Consider the following 22,052-nt stretch of genomic DNA (forward strand, 5'->3'; position numbering starts at 1 on the left):
AAAAATCACAATAAGAAAAACCCAACTAAGACAAGCATCCTTGGTTAAAGGCATTCTAGGTTGTAATCTCTGAACTTTTAGGGCCTACTTTACTCTTGGCTTTGACTGTCTTTTGTCTTCCTTCTCAATCAAACTCTCCCCATCCCCACTGCTAGGACTTGAACTCAGGGCTTAGAATCTGTTCTTGTTTGCTTTTTTTCCCCCTCAAGGTTAGTGATTTTCCACTTGAGCTGCAGTTCCACTTCCATCTTTTTGGTGATTAATTGGAGATAACTAAACCATGATGCTCAGATCTCAGCCTTCTGAGTAGCTAGGATTACTCAATGAATTTTCAGGAAGAGGCATCATGATGTTATGGGATTTCATGAAGTCATAAATATGATGATACCCAAAACCTTGAACAAGGACATTCTCAACTTCACCCCAGCATAACCATTGAAGTGAGGGATTTTAAACACTTATACATTAGTACTGCTCATACTCCCCTCAGACTTCAGGATCACACATCACTTTTGACTATCAAGCCTCACTGGTTACCTGGAACTCCCAACAACAGTTTCTGCTTTCCTTTTACTTGGAGACCTGAAACTTGAAGATTAGGATTTACTTTGTTCAATTTTGAGTCTCCTCGGTATTTTTCTTCAATTTTTGTTAATCAGTTTTAACTTGAAGTGATACTCTGCTAAGATCAAGGCAACCTAAGACATAGCATATCATTTTTAATTGTCTCTTTGCTTAGTTTACTTTAATCAAAGGATTAAGAAATCTATTATAAGGTTTTTGGTGGGGGTAGCATTGTGAAGGGAAGGGCAAATGGACAAATGTGGTGGAAGTACTTTATGTGCTCCTACAAAAGTAAACAATGAAGGTGGGGGAAAGTGGCTCACAACTTTAATCCTATCTATTCAGAAGGTTGTAAGCAGGAAAAATCAGTGAGTCTTATCTCCAAAAAACTACCAAAAGGCCGGGCGCTGGTGGCTCACGCCTGTAATCCTAGCTACTCAGGAGGCTGAGATCTGAGGATCGCGGTTCAAAGCCAGCCCGGGCAGGAGAGACCGTGAGACTCCTATCTCCAATAAAAACCACCAGAAAACCGGAAGTGGCTCTGTAGCTCAAGTGGTAGAGCGCTCGCCTTGAGCTGAAGAGCTGAGGGACAGCGCCCAGGCCCAGAGTTCAAGCCCCACGACCGACAAAAAAAAAAAAAAAAAAAAAAAAAAAAAAAAAACTACCAAAAGAAAGGAAATGGGTTGTAGCTCATGTGGTAGCATGCTAAGATTAAGCAAAAGGAGCATAGATATGGTACTCAAGCCCCGAGTTCAAGACCTAGAATAAGCACAAAACAAACTAACAAAACCTGCTGAAATTGCTTTAAGAAGGGTCTATGAGAGAAAAATGGTTAGGGTAGATTTGATTTGGGAACATTTGGTATCTGTCACAGTATATGCGAATAGATCCACTATAGGTTGCTCTGGAAATATTATTCCTTGTTCCATTATGAGCTATTTGGATTCACTATTTCAGTGTGAAGTGATATTTCTTGAGAGAAAATTGTCAGTTTGGAGCCCAGCACTGCTGGATCATGCCTATAGCCTTAGCTGCTCAGGAGGTGGAGATCTGAAGACCAATGTTTGAAGCCAGCCCATGAAAGAAAGTCCATGAGACTCATCTCCAAAAAACTACTAAAACACTCCTGGAAGTGGTGCTGTGACTCAAGTGGCACAGCACTAGTCTTGAGCAAAATTAGCTCAAAGACAGCACCCAAGCCCTCAGTTCTAACCCCAGGATCAGCATATACACAGAAAAATTTTAGTATGACTTCTGAACGAGGTTTTGTACCATTTTTCCATGAGTTCATTTTCAGACAGCACTATGTCCTGTGGGAGGCTTCTGTGTTCTGGCTTACATGGCATTTCTATTAGATGATATGTAATAGGCATCTACACAAAATTCCCTCACTCAAATTATATTCTTCAGTTAACAATCTATTATGGGAAAGAATTGAATTTCCCCATTTGTTTAAGTACTCAATGAATTTAACAGTATAAATTTGTAGATTGCTATTTAAGTTATATTCCATTTCTATTAGTTTACGCTCTTAAAGTTCTTATTCTTAGTTTATGTAAGTATGTATGTATGTATGTATTTTGTTGGCCATGGGGTCTGAACAAAGGGCCTGGGAGCTGTCCCTCAGCTTTTCAGCTCAAGGCTAGTGCTCTACCACTTGAGCCACAGTACCACTTTCTGCTTTTCTGCTTATGTGGTTCTGAGGAATTGAACCCAGGGCCTCATGCATGTGAGGCAAGCACTCTACCATTCAGACACCTTCCCAGCCCCTCTTTGTTTAGTTTTAAAGTGCCTTTAATGACCTTTCTTAATATAAGATGATATAATTCTATAACTATATCTAGTTTTTTTAATAGGTTGATGATTTCCCATAGATTCACCGCCATCAAAAGATACAAAGTATTTCCTTCACCCTTAAAAGAACAGCCAACTTCTGTTTCCTCAGAAGTTGCACAGAGGTTCTTCCTGCAGAGTATCTCATACTTATATCTAACACCATGTGACAGAACAGACAATAACAATGTCTTGTTATTCTGTTATCCTCAGAAAATAAAATGCTATTCAAAAAGACTTTGGACCTTTGTTTCCTCATGTTATTTATAATTTAAGGGAGCTCAATGCCAGACATTACTATTTTCTGTAGTTGTATGTTACAAGATCTACATTCATTCCCATGGAATATTTTATTTTTGTTGGGTGTGGTGGTCCTTGTACTAGGGCTTCAACTCAGGACCTGGTAATGTCACTTCAGATTTTTGCTCAAGGCTGGGACTCTTCCACTTGAGCTACCTCACTGCTTCTGGCTTTTTAGTGTTAACTGGAAATAAGACTGGGTAGGTGATGGAGTGGGTATGACTGTGATACATTGTATCCATGTATGGGAACGTCACAACCTCCTTCTTGTACAACCAATACTTGCTAATAAAAAGAAAGATAATTAGAGGTCTAATTGTTCACAGTAAGTTTCTTGTAATTTCCCTTCTTATGTCTTTCTCATTTTTTTCATGCTAGCATGTGTTCAGTGCTGACCCTTAGCTCTTTTTCTTATGGCTAGTACTTCAGCCACAGCTCTAGTTCATTTTTGCTAGTTAATTGGAAGAAAGAAACTATCTGATATTTGTGCCTAGGTTGTCTCTGAACCTCAGTACTCAGATCACAGCATCCTGAGTAGCTAGGATTACAGGTGAGAGCTACTCAGATCCTTGTTGTCTCCTAAATTATCCCATGTCCATTTCACAATGGCAGTCCATTTCCATGCTTCCCAGCTTTGCAGAAATAGCTTAATTATAATCCAACACCAAGTCTAACCTCACCACAGATGCTATTTTTTGTGTCATACTCTGACTATAGACACCCTTCTCCTGGCTGATGCATTGCAACAACCTAGATGGCTCTCATACTACGCCACAAGGATAGGAAGCCAGGAAACACTAGCTTAGAAGCTGTAAAATCAGAGGAGCAAAAAGATATCGTAGTGCATTCTGCTGTGATCTTATTCTGATTTAAACAGCCTTGTCATCTATTACCAGGAGTAGCTTTGACATCACATTCTGAGTAGTGACTGGGTGTAAGCTGGTGTGTCCGAGCTGACTATAGTATTGTCCTGAGCCTGTGCAGACTGAAGAGACAAGCCAGTGCCAGTAGCACACACATTGGAATAACAAAGCAACCTATAGTTAGGCATTGCCACTCTTTGTTATAGAGTAATGAATGAATGACTCTCTAATTTCTTGACAAGAAATTCCTGCAGACCCATATGCAGCTGCCTCATCAGAGCAAGTAAAGAGCATGGTGCTGCCTGGAGGAAACACTGTGAGAAGCTGCCAGAAAGCATCTGTTTACTGGACTCATGGGGCTCCTCTGTCCTCTAGAATTAATGACAAATGAGGAGCAAACACCTCCCCCTCTAGGCAGACATACACAGGAAGAGCATTGCCACAGCACAACAGGGGACTCCCAAGACATACACTTGATCTGTGCTGTCAGAACTGAGAGTTTATTTTTGGGGGGGAGGGTCCGGTTGTGGGGCCTGAACTCTGGGCCTGTGCCCTGTCCCTCAGCTCTTCAGCTCAAGGATAGTGCTCTACCACTTGAGCCAAAGCGCCACTTCCGGCTTTCCATTTTGCTTATATGGTGCTGAAGAATCGAACCCCCGGGACTCAGGCATGCAAGGCAAGAGCTCTACCACTGAGCCAACTTCCCAGCCCCAGAGCTGAGTTTTTAATGACACTTCATCCCACAGTGCTCCCTAAACCTTCAACCCAACCCTGCTCCTTTCATGTCCCTGACAATGTTTAGAGGCATCCAACATCCAGACTGAAGATGTTCCTTCATGTTTGGAGTAAGTCTGATCAGACTTTATATGGATCCACTGCTCAGTCAGGACTCTCGATCCCTCCCATCCCCATTTTGATAATGTGTGTCTCTTGACCTATTCCTGTCTTCTCTTTTCAAGATTCAGTCAGGGCCGGGTACAGGTGGCTCACACCTGTAATCCTAGCTACTTAGAAGTCTGAGATCTGAGGATCGTGGTTCAAAGCCAGCCCAGGGAGGAAAGTCCGTGAGACTCCTATCTCCAATAAACCACCAGAAAACCAGAAGTGGCTCTGTGGCTCAAGTCGTAGAGTGCTAGCCTTGAGTTGAAAAGCTCAGGGACATCACCCAAGCCAAGCCCAGAGATCAAGGCCTATGACTCAAAAATAAATAAATAAATAAATAAAAGAAAGCAAAAACATACAAAGCTCAGAATGGCAAGCAGCTGAAAACAGGATGGAATAAACCAACATTATCTATGACAGTTTTCAGATTATGCAGAGAAATGCCTGCATTGTTGAAGCCCAAGCCCATCTGATAGCTGAGTTTTAGCTGGCTGGCATGCCCATGATGCCAGGTAATGGTATTCACCAATTTTGTGATATTATTGGATGAGACCAATAGGCTTCAAGTTGGGAAGCTGAAAATTTTCTATTGATCTAGAAGGAGAAATATATCAAGACAAGAAATGGGATTAACACAATGCCAAAAGCAAAAGGCCATCCAATCCAAGGAAGACAGAATAACTCTGTCTCTGAAAAGATGATTCTCTCAAAGGAATCCTGAGCTGAGTATGGTGATCTATGTTTGCAATCTCTGAATTTAGGAGGCTGAGTCAGAAGTTAGGTTGAGACTAGCCTAAGTTCCATGCCAAGAGAAGAACACAAAACCAAAGCTCATCTTACAAAATAAAAGAAGGACTGGGAATGTGGCTTAGTAATAGAGTGCTGGCCTAGCACATACATGAAGTCCTGGGTTTGGTTCCTCAGTACCACATAAAGAGAAAGGCTGGAAGTGGTACTGAGGCTTGAGTGGCAGAGTGCTAGTCTTGAGCAAAAGAAACTCAAAATGAATGGTGTTAGGAAAAATGTAAAATTAATGAAATAACATCTCTCTCCCTCCCCTATATCCCTTCCTGCTTTCCTCCCTCCCTCCTTTTCTCAGTACTAGGGTTTATACAAAGGATTTCATGCTTAGGCAGGTGTTTAACTCTTAATCCACACTACGGCCTTTTTGTACTTTAGTTTTTAAGTTAGGGCATCCTGTTTTCTTCCCATCCCAGGACCAGCCTCCCATCTAGCTGAGATTATTGGAATCAGCCCAGCTTGATGATTGTGATCAGATCTCACTTTTTGCCTGGGTTGATCTTGGATTGCAATCCTCTCAATCTATGCCTCCCAAGTAGATGGTACTACAGGAGTGATCTATTATGCTTAGCCTTTAAAATGATCACTTAGAGCTGGGCACAAGTGGCTCCTGCCTGTAATCCTAGCCACTCAGGAAGCTGAGATCTGAGGATCGAGATTCAAATCCAACCAGTGCAGGAAAGACCATGAGACTCTTATCTCCAATAAACCACCAGAAAACCTAAGTGGTCCTGTGGCTCAAGTGGTAGAGTGCTAGCCTTTAGCTGAAGAGCTAAGGGACAGCAGTACCCCGGCCAAGAGTTCAAGTCCCAAGACAGACAAAAAAAATCACTTAGGAAGATAAAAGAAAAACTCCTGAATTCTCACATTTATTTAAATAGCGGCTGCCAGTCATATTTCATAAAGCACTTATGGGGCCCATGAAGTCTTTTATTTTTAAAATACAATAAAATAGTACTAGAGCAGTTGGGATATTGTTCTGCCAGTAACACAACTGTAAGAGCCTCGGAGGGAGCAAGCAAGCCGGCTACAGGCCAGCTCCACCGCCGCTTCTTCTGAGCAGCAAGCAGCCATGACTGGGGCACAGGCTCCTCAGGCCAGACCCTGCAGGCAGGGCAGCCCCTCCAAATCCCTCCAGTGGCTGACCTCAGGCCTCAAAGGCTCCAGCGCCGAGCTTCCTGGGCTCATCCCTAGGCTGGAGGTGCAGTGTGAAACAGCAAAGGAGCCAGCGAGACTCCTCCAGTGTCAGGGCAACCAGGCAGGAGTGGAGCCAAATGGCCAAACTTGCAGCAGCGACTGCAGCAGTTGTTGCTGCCTCGTGCAGCATGGGCCAGGGCTCCTGCAGCTGCTCAGGCACAGCCAGAGGTGGAGAAAAACTCCAGGACTGACACAGCCCCCTTCCACCCAATCTGCCTAAGATCTGGGAGCTGGAGTGGGAGCAGAAGGAGAGGGGTTCATATGGGTGTTGGAGGCATAGGCCTGCAAAACCCCATTTGAGCACCTGTGTGCCCTGAGGGTGCATACAGACATGCATCCCTTCCTTCCAATTTATTTATTTTTGTTGGTTGTGGGGCTTGAACTCTGGGCCTGGACGCTGTCCCTCAGCTCTTCAGCTGAAAGCAAGTGCCCTACCACCTGAGCCACAGGACCACTACCAATTCTTCTCGGGGAGGAAGGGACACCCTTTCCTCCATGCTGGGCAAAGGTTCTGCCCCGGTGCAAGACTCAGGTAATGGTTTGCTCAAAGTACCATTCGTGCTTCATCTACTTAACCACGTAGAACAATGCCTGGAGACCCCCCCCCATGTGTAAATCACCTGTGCTTTACCTACTTTTACAACCTTGTTTAGTGGAACTGCTCCACATTTGTTGACAAGGATTAGCTTTTTCTGTTTAAACTCTCATTGTCTGTGCTCCCATAAAACTGTTTAACTCTCTGCCCCTGACTGAAGATTTACTTCTCCTGCTTGTGTGCTGTATATAAGCATGTGATGTTCCAATAAATTTTGTCTATACCCACATGGTGTAGTCCCTTCTTGCCTATACCACACATCGTGTTCCCAGATCCCGTTGTGGAAACAGCAACAGATGGGGTTATGCCGGTTGATGCCTCTGACATCTCCCCCCTTTTTTGTTTTTTAAGTACAACCGTAAGCAAGAGATCCTTTGCAGAAGGGATTTGCAGAAACTATTTTGGAATGTAGACAGCAATATCTTGACAAGACATAATGCAATCAATCCTGTAGAAACACTATGGGTAAAACTGTGCCACCAGGTTCGAGGGTCCAATTGGTTTAGCACAGATGCAATTCCCTCAGCCAGACCTTCATATCCCACCCCAGGGAGTTGTGCCAAGAAAGTCTCAATGACTTCCTGCTGTAACTAGTGGATGTCCCAAGTCAAATTTCCTTGCAAGACTGGCAGGTGGTAGTGAAGTCCCTGCCAAGTAATGTTAGAAGTGTTGAATCAAGTAGGAGTGATGCACAGTTTATTGAGCTCTAATCACACTTGAAGGTTAGCTGTTTCTGCAGATCAATTATCTGGTCTCCCATCCACTGCACCGTGTGTTGCAGGGTGTTCAGACGGGAATCAATGTCCTGTTTAATATTGTGCTGATGAGTCCATAGCTGGTGACAGTCCAGCCACTTCTCTACAAAGTCCTTGGTTTGGATGGAGGAATGCAGGGCCACTCCGGCAGTCGCAGCAGTCATGGTGATAGCAGTCATTTCAAGGATCACAGCTACACTCAGACCCAGGAATCTCCTAGTTCTCTTCAGCAGTTGCTGGAAGACTCCTGTCAACAAACCAACAGTGGGGCTCTCCTGCCAAGGTCGGGTGAGGTTAACAGGCACCCAGACCCCTAAGCGAGATCTTAATATCAGGAGAGACTGAGAAGGCATATTAAAAGAAATAGTATGATTTAAGCATGTAAAGAGTCCAGGCTGCGTGGGTTCTCATTGATTGACACTGTCCCTGTGGGCTAGGACATAGGAAAGTTTAATACAACCCTGTACAGTAAAAGAATGGTTCCTGTAAAATGTATAATTTGCCTCATGGGCCCTAGTAAAGTGACCAATCCAATTCTGAGTTGTATAAAATTGGGTGGCAAGTTTTATAAATGCCACTGCTCAGGCCCTAAGTGTCCCCTGAAGTTTATATGTGGCCTACGAGGCACAAGGCCTCCATCATGTCAGGTGAGCAAGCCAATGGGTTCTACATGATTTATAACTCCATTGTATAGACGTCACCATCAGAAGAATTATTAGTATACCAATCACCAACATGCTTTTCAGAATAATTGGCAATGAAACATCCATGAGGACCTCAATCTATAAATGAGATGTTATCATTATGCTGTATAATCTTTCCTCTAGGGTTTTGACACTGAGACCACTGAATAGAAACATAAACAAAATTCAATAATTAATGTCCTGGCATACTAGGTTAGGTGGTCGCCCAGTCTTATTTGTATAAGAATGATCCTTACCAATAAAATTTAAGGAAATTGTGCTGAATAGCCCCATATGATTGTTGATTTTATCATCAGGCAAGATGTATGCCCATACCTGTCTTCTGGTTGGTAAGCAAGGTGATGTCCCTAAACACAGTGGTAAAGACTCAAATCCTAAGGAAATAATATAAGGTATGCCTTCCTCACCTGGATGAGTAGGGTCTGCATGATCCCATGGTGGAGGAAAATACATGCTGTCATTTGTATACGCCACCGGACCTTGGTCTAGCTAATCCACTAATTTTAACAATGGTCGGTGAGTGACATAGGCCCAATATGCATGTTCACTACTCACTGCAGAAGTATTCACAAGCAGTGCAATCATGGCCAAAACAGATATTCAGGTATTCTAGGGGTTTTTGTACTGACCAGGGTGGCTTCGGTCTTGTGTCAACACCTTATTCTGACCCCATGTTGCTGGGGTCAAGCTGGTTTTCTTAAGATAAGGATGATGGCTTCCTCCAGACTTCAACCTTAGGTCTGCAAATCTGCGTACTAGATGTTCTTCCTCAGGGTTGTGTTGTGTTGTTTTTGCTTCTCTGGAGGTCGGATGAGTCAAAAAGGGACCCAGATGTTGCCAGTAGATCCATCTGGAATGATAGAAACGCTATTTTCACTTATGGGGCATTAGTCTTATTCTTCATTGATTAAATTTTTTAAACCATATGGGAATAGATAGTGAGGTGGTGCTAGAGGGATAAAATGCTTTTCAGCTTTAGTGAAAGGATCACTTTGAGTGAAATTTTAAAAATTTAGAGTAAATAAGGTTAAGGCAAAAGTTCCCTTGGGGATTCCCCTTTTTTGTTTTTTTAATAATTGAAGCTTAAATGTTTTATGGGTGTGTAAACAGTTGGCATTAGTCTACACAGGTTCATTAAAGAAGTTTTACCTAGGGACTAACTTTAGTAAACTCCCCTAATATTTTTCTGATTGTACACTGGCTTTTAGAATATGGTGTGGGGTAGTTTGTCAAGGTGACAACTTTTTACTAATTACATTTTATTCCAAACTAGAGTTTAGGCATAATTTTTTAACTTTTCATAACTGTATGGACCCTTTGGGGGGCGGCTATAGCAGCATAGCCTGTTTAGTACTTTGGTTTGTAAAAGATTTAAATAGTCTAGGATGTTTAAAGGTAAGCTCCATAAGAAGTTCCACTTGTAGGTGTTCAGTGGCAGTTTTGTAATTGACAAACAAGTTATAAAAGCAGACCTAACAGTTAGTGATTACAAATTGCATCAAGGCAAATAGGGTGGTTGAGTCCACACAACTGCCTGTAGACATCCTGGTATCTAGGCTGGAGATGGGGGCATTGCACCCAGCTTCAAGGCCTGGAGGTGGGACAAGTCTTACCTTGAAATCCTAGGAAAACATTACCTCCCCAAATGGGCGAAAGCATTGTTTAGCTCCTCAAATAGCCTAGGTGGGACAGGCAGGCCATCCTTTGGAATACAGATGTTTAGTGTAGCTCCTGGTGCTTAACTCTCTACTTAAGCCCTTATCTTTGAAAATTTAACATTTGGTCTAAATCCTGATATAAATGATCTTTTTAGTAATTATCAGACCACAATTTTGTTTTATTTTGGTGTTTATACCAATGTTTCTCTGCTTACCTGGGACTTATTTGTCTCAGTTAAATTTGAATTTTCTCCTTCCTTGTTCTGATTAATACCCTATCTCTTTACTTTTGATCTGGTCCTAACAATTTCATATTTTATTCTTAAACAAATTTATTTGGTTAGTGTCAGCCCAGAATTTACTGCCAATTAGGGTTTTAAGCACATACAGAGCAGTTTGGATTTAAGCTATTCCCCACAATTCACAACCTCAGCCTTTTACAGCCAACTATTACAAATGGTTGACAAGTTCTTGCCCAGTTATGCATGCTTATAAAGTAGCTTGCCATGACCTCCAGCTCTGATCAATTTTAGAAGAGCCAAACATTATTGCCAAAGTCCCAGGAGTGCCTCTTTCTATGTTAGGGTAAACGCAACCTTGACATTTCCCTTGGTCACTGGACTTGAACTTAGTGCCTGAGTGCTGTTTTTCAGCTCTCCAGTGCAAGGATTGCACTTTGCCACTTCGGACTCCAAAGCAACTCTGCCCGCTTTTTTGGCACTCTGCTGGCTAGTTAGAGATGATAATCTTTCTCTGCCTGGACTGGCTTTGAACTGCAGTTTGTAGATCGCTCACCTTTGGTCCTCAGCTCCACCCTCATCTGGGCCCCCTCCCATTTCTGGAGTTCCCTCCATACAACTGGTCTCTCCCTCTCTCCACCCAGACCCACCTGAACTCCCATCTACCTCACTTCCTTTTCTCTCAGATACTTCTGCTACCAGGATGATGATGGAGGTCATGTGCTCCCTCTTGGGGGAAATATGGCTCCTCTAATAAACCTTGTAATAATCTTTCTCCTTTGCCTGCCTGCCTCTGCATGGTCCCATAGGATGGATGTGTCTGATCCTCTTTCACTGGTGGCTCCATACTGGGATAGGTTCCCCAGTGCATTTGCTCCCCCTGCACTTCAGAAGGGAGTTCAAACAGCTGCCCTGGGACCTATTCTGAGATCCTTCACTCCAGTCACCAGAGGACCATCAAGGTAACTTTCTCCTGACTGAGTGCTCTACCAGCCCATCCAGCCCCACTAATTAATTCCCACTCCAGGGTAAGTGACAAGTTTGTCTGAGGTCAGGGTTTCTGATTCCAATATCAGTGGTAAGGCCACCTGAGCCTTTCTGGGCTAACTGAGCCCCACCCTCACCATCTGACCAAAAACTTGGCCAAGTGCTGGAATTAGCCACTAGAGGCCTACCATGGCCCAAGGACCCACCTTGGACCAACATAAGGACAGTCTCCACTGGTGGGGCCACCACCTATTTAGGAGCCAACCTGCACTGCAGAGGACACTCTACTCTAGGCACATGGCTTCAGGTCACTTACCATGGGAAGGACACTAAATTTCTTTACATTAAGGCCACCTGGCCTTGGAGGGCTGTTGAGTCCCCATCATTAAATTTGGCCCCACATTTAAAACTCCACTTCTGAGAGTGCTTGAGCAAGTAGCTCTCTCTCTCTCTCTCTCTCTCCCTCCCCTTAAACTCTGCCTCTTGCCAAAATTACCTGCTTGTAACCTCTTTCACAAGTATTTCATATGCTAAACGCTTTGGTTAAGCCCTGGAAGAATGTAACCAGTAATTGCTTGTTTCTACTCATTAGATAGAAAATGGGTGAGTTTAAGTCTAAACTCCCTGAAATAAAGGCCAACAAGTTTGGATATTACCAAAAGTGTATTAATCTTCTCTCTAGCATTGAGCAAGTGGTGGATGTGCCAAATTGGCATCTTGGTACTTCAGCTTAGTACTACCCCTTCCTCCTCCCCTGTCCTGTGGTGCCATTATGCTAGGCCAAGTGTATGTTCCTATTGCCTCCTGTTCACTAGGTTTCTTGTTGGCAAAGTTTTGTATTTTAAAATGACCACATGGTTCCATCATAATTAGAAAATTAGTTCCACTAAAATTTCAAAACTTTAAAAGTCTATTTTAAAATCTAAGCACGCTCTATAATCTGTGCACAAACATGTCTGTCTGTGTCTTATTTGACTATATGTAAGTGATTATGGTTTCAAGGTTACTCTGCCTACTAAAAATCTTTGTCAATGGAAGCTGTGAATTAATCTAAATTGCTTTAAAACTTTGTGACCTGACTAAGCCAAAGAAAAAACAGGCAGTTTTAAAAGACCTTGGAAAAGGACTTAAAAAAGACAATGTCCTTTACAAAGTAAATGAAATTGGTAACTAAGTTTGCTGTGAATTATGTCATTCCTATGTCCATTTATGCTAAGAGTTAACTATTGTTCACTGACCATGGCTAGTAAACTAAAGCTAAGGGTTTCATTCTCTGTTTTCTCCCCTGTGTGCCGATCAACTTCAATTAAGATCAAGGGACCAGAGTGACTATGCCCAGTCACAGCTGCCTAAACCAGTGGCACCAGCCTGCAAAAGCCAGTGTAAACCAGGTCTCTAACCAGTATATGTAGAAATATTGCAGGTTACCAACAGGAGGTGCAACAGTCCATACATGTTGGGAGATGCCACAGTCTCTCTCAGACTCTGGCCTTGCTTCATCTCACATGACCAAAAGCCTGTTAATTAAGGGTAAAACACAAGACACATTAGATATTTGGTTCTGTAAATGTTCATCGCCAGAAGTTAGACCATACGGGGTGTATGAGCAAAGGATAGAAATTGATTTCTATACTATTTTACAATTGGAGGTAAATTCCTAAAGGTAACAAAGACTGCAGAAAAAAAATATGGCCACTCTTTCTATTCACTGCCCACAGGACAGCCTACAGGCAAAGAATATACAGCCCAGTGTTTCAATGATGCATTTAAATGCAAATTAAAATAACTTTACAAAAAGGATTTAAAATGACATCCCCCTTGCAAAAATTTGAGAAGTTGTGGGGAGTGGCTGGCCTCCCAGACAAGTTTAAAAGATAAAATTTTCCTAAAGGTTTATTTCAAAGTAAAAAGAAATAGGATTATTCTAGTTTGCCCCTAAAATTTTTTGTAACAGTTGCCGGAAGGCCCACAGTAAAAGATAGGACAAGTTTGTCAAATGTAATTTAATAAGTAAAACCATGCTTATAAAACTACTTCCAGCCGGGCGCTGGTGGCTCACGCCTGTAATCCTAGCTACTCAGGAGGCTGAGATCTGAGGATCACGGTTCAAAGCCAGCCCGGGCAGGAAAGACCGTGAGACTCCTATCTCCAATAAACCACCAGAAAACCGGAAGTGGCTCTGTAGCTCAAGTGGTAGAGCGCTCGCCTTGAGCTGAAGAGCTGAGGGACAGCGCCCAGGCCCAGAGTTCAAGCCCCATGACCGACAAAAAAAAAAAAAAAAAAAAAAAAAAAAAAAAAAAAAAAAAACTACTTCCAATGACCATCTTTGTTGCTTTTAATTGGAGTAAAAGTGACTGTTTGTAAAAAAAAAAAAAAAAAAAAAAAAAAAAAAACTCATTGATCTGCAGTTTGAAGCCAGTCCAGGCACAGGCAGACTAAAGTCCCTGTGAGATTGTCATCTCTAATCTGCCAACAGAGTGCTCAAAGCTGAGTTGTTTTGGAGTTTAAAGTGGCCAAGTGCTAGTCCTGAGCTGGAGAGCTGAGGGACAGCACTCAAACCCTGAGTTCAAGTCCAGCGACTGACCAAGGAAAGTGCCAAAGATGTATTTATCCCAACATAAGAAAGGCACTCCAGGGACCCTGACAATGTTAAAACATCCAGAGGCAATTACAAACAAATGTTTGGATGACAAAAGTGGTATCAGGTCCTGAGTTACTTGAGCTTGGTCCTCCAAAAAATTGATCAAGCCAGAAGGTCATAGAAAGATAAGTTTGTAAACATGCCTATCACCCATGTTGGTCTAACTGGGCAAAACTTTCCAGAGATCTGTGATAGTGGGTAATAAAAGCTAAGATTGTAGAATGTAAATCCCAAAACCCCTGTATCTCCTCAAAGTCCTAATTGGCAGTAACTTTTGAGCTGGTTAAATTCATCTGTTGAAAAGCTTGTAGAGCTGAGATTATGTTCCTATTGAGATCTGTCTAAAGGCCTACATAGGTAGGCATTCCTCTGCCAGACAGAAAATGCTTTTATAAACCAGGGTGTTAAACAGGCTATGCTGCTGTAGCCCAAGAAAAGGCCTGTACATTTGTTATAGGTTAAATGTTGTCTATAAGCCACTTTAAGCAGGCTACCCAGAGGCAGTGGGTCATAGAGTGCCAATCAGTCTCAGGTTAAAAGCATCTACTGGGCTTTCTTTTAAAAATCTCTGACAAGTAATTGTTAGTCAATTGTGAACAAGTTATAGGTAACCTCCATTTCATTGATCTCCTTGTTGCTTTAACTGGAAATAAAAAGAGCTTTTGTAAGAAAGTTCAAAGCCATCCTGGGCACACAAAAAAAAATCCTTCTAAAACTCCATCTCCCTACTAATCAGCACAGAACCAGGACTATCCAGCCAAAGGCTGAAAGTGGCATTGTGACTCTAAGTAGTAGAGCATTAGCCTGGAACAGAAGGACTCAGGGACAGTGCCCAGGCCTTGAGTCCAAACTGTAAATGCCAACCGGGACAAGCTATCCCAGGAATGGATGTTGAGACAATGGCCAGGACAAAGTCAGTCCTGACCATGGAAAACCATGGAAAAGAGTAAGAGATGCTACCCTAAATGGAGTCACTTTATGCTTTATGCATTGTTTCTGGCAAAACTGGGGCTTCAGCTTCCACCCCCACTACAAAGGCAGAGGAGGGGTCCCGCAGAGCAGTGGGGACCTCACAGATGAAGTCCTTCAGGGGAGGGGGCCTCACAGAAGAGGCTGCAAAAAGGGGTGTACCTCACTGGGAGGCCGCAGAAGTGAGAGTGCATTGTGGGGAGGCCACAGAAGTGAGAGTGCCTTGTGGGGGAGGCCGCAAAAGAGGGGAGGGCCTCACAGGGGAGACTGCAGAGGAGGGGAAACTGCAAAGGCACAGAGGAGGAGTTTAAACTTAAACTCATCCATACTTTTACCTTCAGTTACAAGGGAGAGGGAAAGAGGGAGAGGGAGAGGGAGAGAGGAAGAGAGGGAGAGAGGGAGAGAGAGAGAGCCAGAGCTATCTGCCCAAGCACTCACAGAAGTGGAGTTTTAAATTTGGGGCAAAATTTGATTGAAGGGCTCAGCAGCCCTCCAAGGCCCAGGTGACCTTAATGTAAAGAAATTTAGTGTCCTACCCATGGTAAGGGACCTGATTCCACGGGTCTATATTAGAGTGTTCTCCACAGTACAGGTTGGCTCCTAAAGGGGGTGGTGGCCTTGCCAGTGGAGAATGTCTTCATGTTTGTCCATTTGCATTCCTTGGGCCATGGAGGAGGGTTCCTTGGGCCAAGGTAGGCCCCTGGCACTTGGCTAAGGTTTGGCTCTGATGAGGGGAAGGGGGGCTCGGTAAGTCACAGAGGCCCAGGTGGCCTTACCACTGAGATATCAGAATCAGAAACCCAGACCTCAGATAAACTGGTCACTTACCCTGGAGTGGGATTTAATTAGCAGTGTTGGATAGGCTGGTAGAGCGCTCAGTCAGGAGAAAGTTACCTTTGTGATCCTCTGGTGACTGGCATATAGGATCTCAGGATGGGTCCCAGGGAAGCTGGTTGAACCTCCTTCCGAAGTGGAGGGAGGATCAAACCCACTGGGGAGCCCATCCCCACAGGGGCGACCAATGTAAGAGGATTAGAAAAAATCCATGCAAGGGGACCATGCAGAAGCAGGAAGGCAAAGGAGAAAGATTATTACAAGGTTTTTTAGAGGACCCATATTTCCCCCAAGAGGGAGCACATGACCTCCATCACTATCCTGGTAGCATGAGGATCTGAGGGAAAAGGAAGTGAGGTAGATGGGAGTCCAGGTGGGTCTGGGCAGAGAGAGGGAGGGGTCAGTTGTATGGAGGGAACTCCAGAAATGGGAGGGGGCCCAGGTGTAGGTGCTCATACTTCGAGCTCATGAATCTACCTGATTCTGGGGCCTGGATGAGTTGCCTTGATCTCTTCTAAGTCATTTACCATATGAGGCTTTTCTGAACTCATACATCACTGCAAATTGCTAGCATTCCTCCCTAGCACATCACTCAATATATTTTTTCCATCATATATTTAAACATATTTATGTGTATACATTCTCTACCCTCCCCCAACCCCACACACAAAGGCATAGACCTTCAAAACAAAGCTTTTCTTTTTTTCCTTGCTACAGTGTCTAGAACCTAATAAACTCAATAGATACAAAAGAGTGAGCTGGGTACTAGTGTCACACATATTCAGGAAACTGAGATCTAGAATCACTTTTTCCATTTATTTCCCATTTTGATTAAAATTTAAGCATTAAAGGAACTTTTAAAGAGAATCAAGACTTCCTTTTTTCTGGAGGTTTCCTTCACTCCCTTTCACCTAGTCCAGCTCAACCTATGTCCCCCTGGGGGCTTTGGCATCCCAGAAAATCCACAGTCCCCCAGACCCCAGTTAAATTCAGAGAGAATCCAGCATTGCCTTTAGTCATGTGGTGGGCAGAGCAGAAAGCATCCACCACGTGTGCTACCCAACACCTCTAATCCACACCAGTGCCACTTCCATACTCCTAGCCACATGAGCAGCATTGTGTCACCGTCGCTTGCACTGGCATAGGCTTCCGTGGTCATCAGGACAGATGTCCTGAGAGTTATTTCATCTGCACAAGGTGCCATTTCCTGGGTCCAGGTATATTGCTGATCTGGGAAATCACTGGCATTGGAGCAAGCCAGGGCTGCTGCAACCGCACTGTAGGATGCATCTCTCTGCAGCAAAACCTGAGGCCCTTCCTTCCTAGACACAATGGAGATCCTAGAAAATTCCCTGCTTGTCCCTAGATGAGTCCATGAATATATCTACAGCCCTCATCTGTCAGAAATGAACAAAGAGTACAGAATTGTTCAAGTCATTTTCCTTCTTCACAGAAGGGTGCACTATCATCCTGGCCCCCCAGAGCGAGGCAGCACACCAAATGGGGGGATCCACTTGGTTTTCATCCCAACCTAGGAATGATATTATCCCTTCTCATGTTGCTAAGGAGTCAGGATCACATCTTTGTAAACAATCGGTTACCAGGGTAATAGGGTCATAGAAGGAAGACAAGTCATTCTAACCATCAGTGGACCATCCCTAGTCAGGAGGCAGTGTACTTTGGGAGGCTATTGCTCAAAAACAAACATCCTTTTTACCTGTTAATGAAACTGCAAATCCACTGCACCTCACCTTTGTCATTACAACAACAACAACAAAAAGAAAAAGAAAAGGGTGTTTTGGATTTTCTTGTCAGGACTGGCTTGAAACCACAATCCTCAGATTTCAACCTCCTGAGTAGTGCCAAGATTTTTTATGAGACAATTCTCTCAAATTAACCACCAAGAAAGAAGCAAAAAGGAATAAAGAAAAGTCCAGGACTTGAGCTGAGGCTCAACTGGAAGATAATGGACAGCACCCATGCCCTGATTTCAAACCTATGACCAGCACATCATGATCATCATGATCATCATGATCATCATCATCATCATCATCATCATCATCATCATCATCATCATCATGTGAATAAAAAGACTGTAAGAGCCTATTAAGAATATTAAAATTGAGGGCTGGGAAGGTGGCTCAGTGGTAGAGCTCTTGCCTTGCATGCATGAGGCCCTGGGTTTGATTCCTCAGCACCTTATATCAAAAAAGAAAAAAGCCGGAAGTGGCACTGTGGCTCAAGTGGTAGAGCACTAGCCTTGAGCTGAAGAGCTGAGGATAGCACCCAGGCCCAGAGTTCAAGCCCCATGACCAAACAAAAAAATATTAAAATTGAGTGAGCCAGGCACTTTTTGGTGGCTGACATGTAATGCCAGTTAGGAGCATGAAATCTCAGGATGGTGGTTAAAAGCCCACCTGGGCAGGAAATTCCATGAGGCTCTGATCTCCAACTAACCAGCAAAAATGCCAGAAGTAGAGCTGTGGTTCAAGTGGTAAAGCAACAGCCTTGAATGAAAAAGCAAAATAACAGTGACCAGGCCCAGATACATAGGGTAGGACTACTACTAAGTAATCAATTAAATACAAATACACAAATAAAAATCAGAGTGGAAGATGAGCACAAAAGCCAAGAGAATTGGTGGTTTACACCTGGAGCTCAAGCTACACAAAAGACAGAACTTGAAGATCTGGGTTCCAAGGCAACTGAGGCAGAAAAGTCCCTTAGGAATTTGTGAGTATGTATCAGGTGTGGGTCTTGAACCCAGGGGTTGAAATAGAATTTTTTTTTTCTTAAAGGTAGCATTCTACCACTTCCTTTCTTTGGGGGATGAAATGGAGATAAGTTTTATGGACTTACCTGCCTGGGCTTTCAACCCCAATCCTCAGATTTCAGGTGCTGATACAGTACTCTTATCTTCTATGAGATTTTTTATCTTCCATGAACTGCCAAAAAGTAAAAGAAGCCAGAAGTTGATCTGTGTGGCTCAAGCCACAGAGACTGCTTGCTTTGAGGGAAAATGAACAACAAAATCCCTCATACACAGTGGCCCTGCCCTGGTTTCAAACCCAGGAAGTGACCAGGCCCTATGTTCAAGCCCTAGGACCACCACCACCAGCAACAAAAGAATGACTCAGGGACAGGGACTAGGCCCTGAATACAAAGCCTAGAAACAGCATTAAAAATAAAAGAAAAACAAATTCAGAGACTGTGGCTAGGCTCCAGAGTTCAAGGTCTACAACCAGCACCAGGACGGACACACACACACACACACACACACACACACACACACACACACACACACACACGAAATGAACAATATAATAAGAAGGCAAAAGAAGAAGAGCGAAGTCAATGAAATATTTTTAAGTAGTGGCTCATGCCTATAATCCTAGCTACTGTGGAAGCTGAAATTTTAGGATTGTGGTTCATAATCAACCTGGGCAGGAAGCTCCATGACACTTGGTTTTATGTGTGCTAGTCCTGGGGCCTGAACTTGTGCTGTTTTGCACAAGACTAGAACTATTCTACTTCCAAGCTCTTGGTGATTAATTGGAGATGAGAGTCTCAACAACTTTCCTGCCCTGGCTGGCTTTGAACCACCATCCTCTGATTTTAGAGCCTGGCTAATGTCCCTGTCTTCCCATGAGAATCTTTCTTTTTTTGGGGTTGGTCATGGGGCTTGAACTCGGCCTGCACACTGTCCCTAAGCTCTTCAGCTCAAGGCTAGTGCTCTACCACTTGAGCCACAGGGCCACTTCTGGTTTTCTGGTGATTTAGTGGAGATAATTGTCTCATGGACTTTCCTTCCCAGTCTGGCTTTGAACTGCAATCCTCAGATCTCACCCTCCTGAGTAGTGGCTTACAGGCGTAAGCCACTGGCACTCAGCTTTTTTTTTCTTTTCTTTTTTCTGTTTTATGGGTTGTGGGGCCTGAACTCCAGCTCTGGATGGTGTCCCTTAGCTCTTCAGCTCAAGGCAAGCACTTTACCACTGAGCCACTTCCCAGCTCCTCCATAAGAAACTTATCCCTTATGAATCACCAAATTTGTTTTACAAAGCCAGATGTTGAAATGTGGCTTAAGTTTTAGGACATGGGAGAGACTCCAGCACAGTGACCTTGCCCTGATTTCAGGTTTAGGAACAGTCACCACTCCCTGTGTTCCAGCCCTAGGACCAGAACCAAATAAATAAATAACTCCCCCATTTTCACTGTATTTGATCCCATTTTCACTGTATTTGATGTTGGCGTAATTTGTGAAGGTGAAGGGAAAAAACAAATTGTTTAAATAGGGATACAGCTAGACCGATTGCAACAATGAGATGTATAAGAAATTATTTCAAAAAATGAACTTTACAACTTTTGCCTGGTGGGGGTGGTAGAGAACATTACATAAACAAAGCCATTCATGCAGCTGTTGCTCAAGCTGTTAAAGTATGCTAGCCTTGAGAACAAACAATACAAAAAATTCTTCATTCACAGTGGCCCTGCCCTGACTTCAAGCCTCAGGAGAGTGGCCATGTCATGAGTTGAAGCCCTAGCAACAAAAATGAAAATAAATAAATAAATAAAGCCAGAACTTTATCTGTGGCTCAAGCCATAGAGACTGCTAGTCTTGAGAAAGAAAAGGGAAAAACCTCAGACACAGTGGCTCTGCCCTGATTTTATGACTAGCAAAAGTTAAGGCCCTATGTTCAAGCCCTAGGACCAGCAATGAAGAAAAAAAAAATACAGCAACAACAAAAACTCTGCAAAAATGCCCAAGTCCTGAGTACAAGCCATAAGAGCATCACCTAAAATAAATGCAGAAAGAAAGAAAAATACATAAAGAGCCACAATTTGAACTGTCTTGAGGTGGGAAGCCTACTAGTCTTGAGAAAAAATTAGGAATAATGACCAGGCCTGGAGTTCAAGTACTATAACAAGCTCAAAAAAAAAAAAAAAATCTGTTGGGAGCCAAAAGGAGTCTCTCAACATGAAGATAGGCTTGACTATCTCACCAGAACATCTTGTGGCTGAGTTTACAGAACCACTCTCAGAAATCCGACGCTTTCATCCTGCCTTATGCAAATATCCTGCAGCTGCTAATGACCACCCTTTCACCCTGCCCTATGCAAACATCCTGCAGCTGCTATGGCCAATGAAAAAGCTTCCTTAATGGCCAATTTAAAAGCTTCCTTATTCCAAGCATATAAATACCCCAGTGTGAAAAATAAAAATTTGCAGCTTGATCAGAATCCCTGTCTTGCTGTCATTCTTCATGTCTCTTGTCCCTTCATTCCTCTCGTTTAGGTTCATCGCCCTCGTTGACGTCCTGCAGGTTGGGACAAAAATCCACAAAAAAAAAACCTTCAAAACAAAAACCTCAGAAAGAGTGGCCAGCCCTAATAATAAGCTAGATGACCCAAACTTACGAAAAAGAGAAAAAGAATAATAAATTAAGTGAAAAGAAGGACAAAAATATTAGAGCCAATTTAAGATTTTAAAAATATGGTTCACACCTATAATCCTACCTCCTCAAATAGCTGAAATCTGAGCATTTGTGGTTTGAATCCAGCCTGGGCAGGAAAGTAAATGAGAATTCTTTTCATTTATGCTACTCCTGGGCTAAAACTTGAGTTTTACTCAAGGCTAGAGCTCTACTGCTTCCTACCTGTTGCTGGTTAATTGGTGAAAAACGTCTCATTGATTTTCATGCCTAGGATGGCTTTGAACCTTGGCTCTCAACTTTCTTTTTTTTTTCTTTCTTTCTTTATTTTATTTTATTTATTTTTTTTTTGTGAACACACTGTACAGCGGTTTTACAATTACATGGGCAGGTTAATGCGTACATTTCTTATCAAGCATTGCAGCCTCCTCCTTTGTTTACACTACACATCCCTTCCCAGCCTCCCCACCCAACCGCCCACCCAATCCTCCCGGCTTTCCCCCCCACCAACATTGAAAAACTCGTTTTCGACATGACAACTTGTACTTCTCATTGTTGCAACAGGTCTACCTATATCCTTAAACGACTTGTTTTTCCCCATCTCCTACACAAGTTATAATGACATCAAATATAGTGAAAGCAGGGTTATACTGTGGGGGAGGGACATACAAAGCTACAAAGAGATAATCTTATAAATGCGTTAGAAACAAATGCATGAAAGGAAAAAAAACATTAAAATACATATCTAAGGATTCATTTTCATAACATCACATTATCTGACCTTTTCTGCTTGACTCATACA

At 43.1% G+C, this 22,052-nt stretch overlaps 1 protein-coding gene across 10 annotated transcripts in view; it reads right to left on the reverse strand.

Annotated features, from left to right (window-relative positions):
• LOC138819772 (endogenous retrovirus group K member 18 Env polyprotein-like) overlaps positions 1-22,052 on the reverse strand; it is a 50,656-nt gene that overhangs the window by 2,499 nt on the left and 26,105 nt on the right. For 3 of the 10 annotated variants that reach the window (XM_070011304.1, XM_070011303.1, XM_070011301.1), the window contains 4 exons: positions 18,682-18,767; positions 12,811-12,895; positions 9,124-9,344; positions 6,085-8,037 (listed from right to left, as the gene is read on the reverse strand). In XM_070011304.1, the coding sequence (XP_069867405.1) occupies positions 7,742-8,037; positions 9,124-9,344; positions 12,811-12,878 (585 nt within the window). In that variant the 5' untranslated portion in view covers positions 12,879-12,895; positions 18,682-18,767 and the 3' untranslated portion in view covers positions 6,085-7,741. Of the gene's footprint in view, positions 1-6,084; positions 9,345-12,806; positions 12,896-18,681; positions 19,050-19,668; positions 19,907-22,052 lie in introns of those variants that run through there. The other 7 variants (XM_070011305.1, XM_070011300.1, XR_011369623.1 and 4 more) reach the window with 7 other exon arrangements.

This window comes from Dipodomys merriami, unplaced genomic scaffold (assembly GCF_024711535.1).
Source record: "Dipodomys merriami isolate MVZ:Mamm:240054 unplaced genomic scaffold, mDipMer1.0.p SCAF_818, whole genome shotgun sequence".
Classification (NCBI taxonomy): Eukaryota; Metazoa; Chordata; class Mammalia; order Rodentia; family Heteromyidae; genus Dipodomys; species Dipodomys merriami.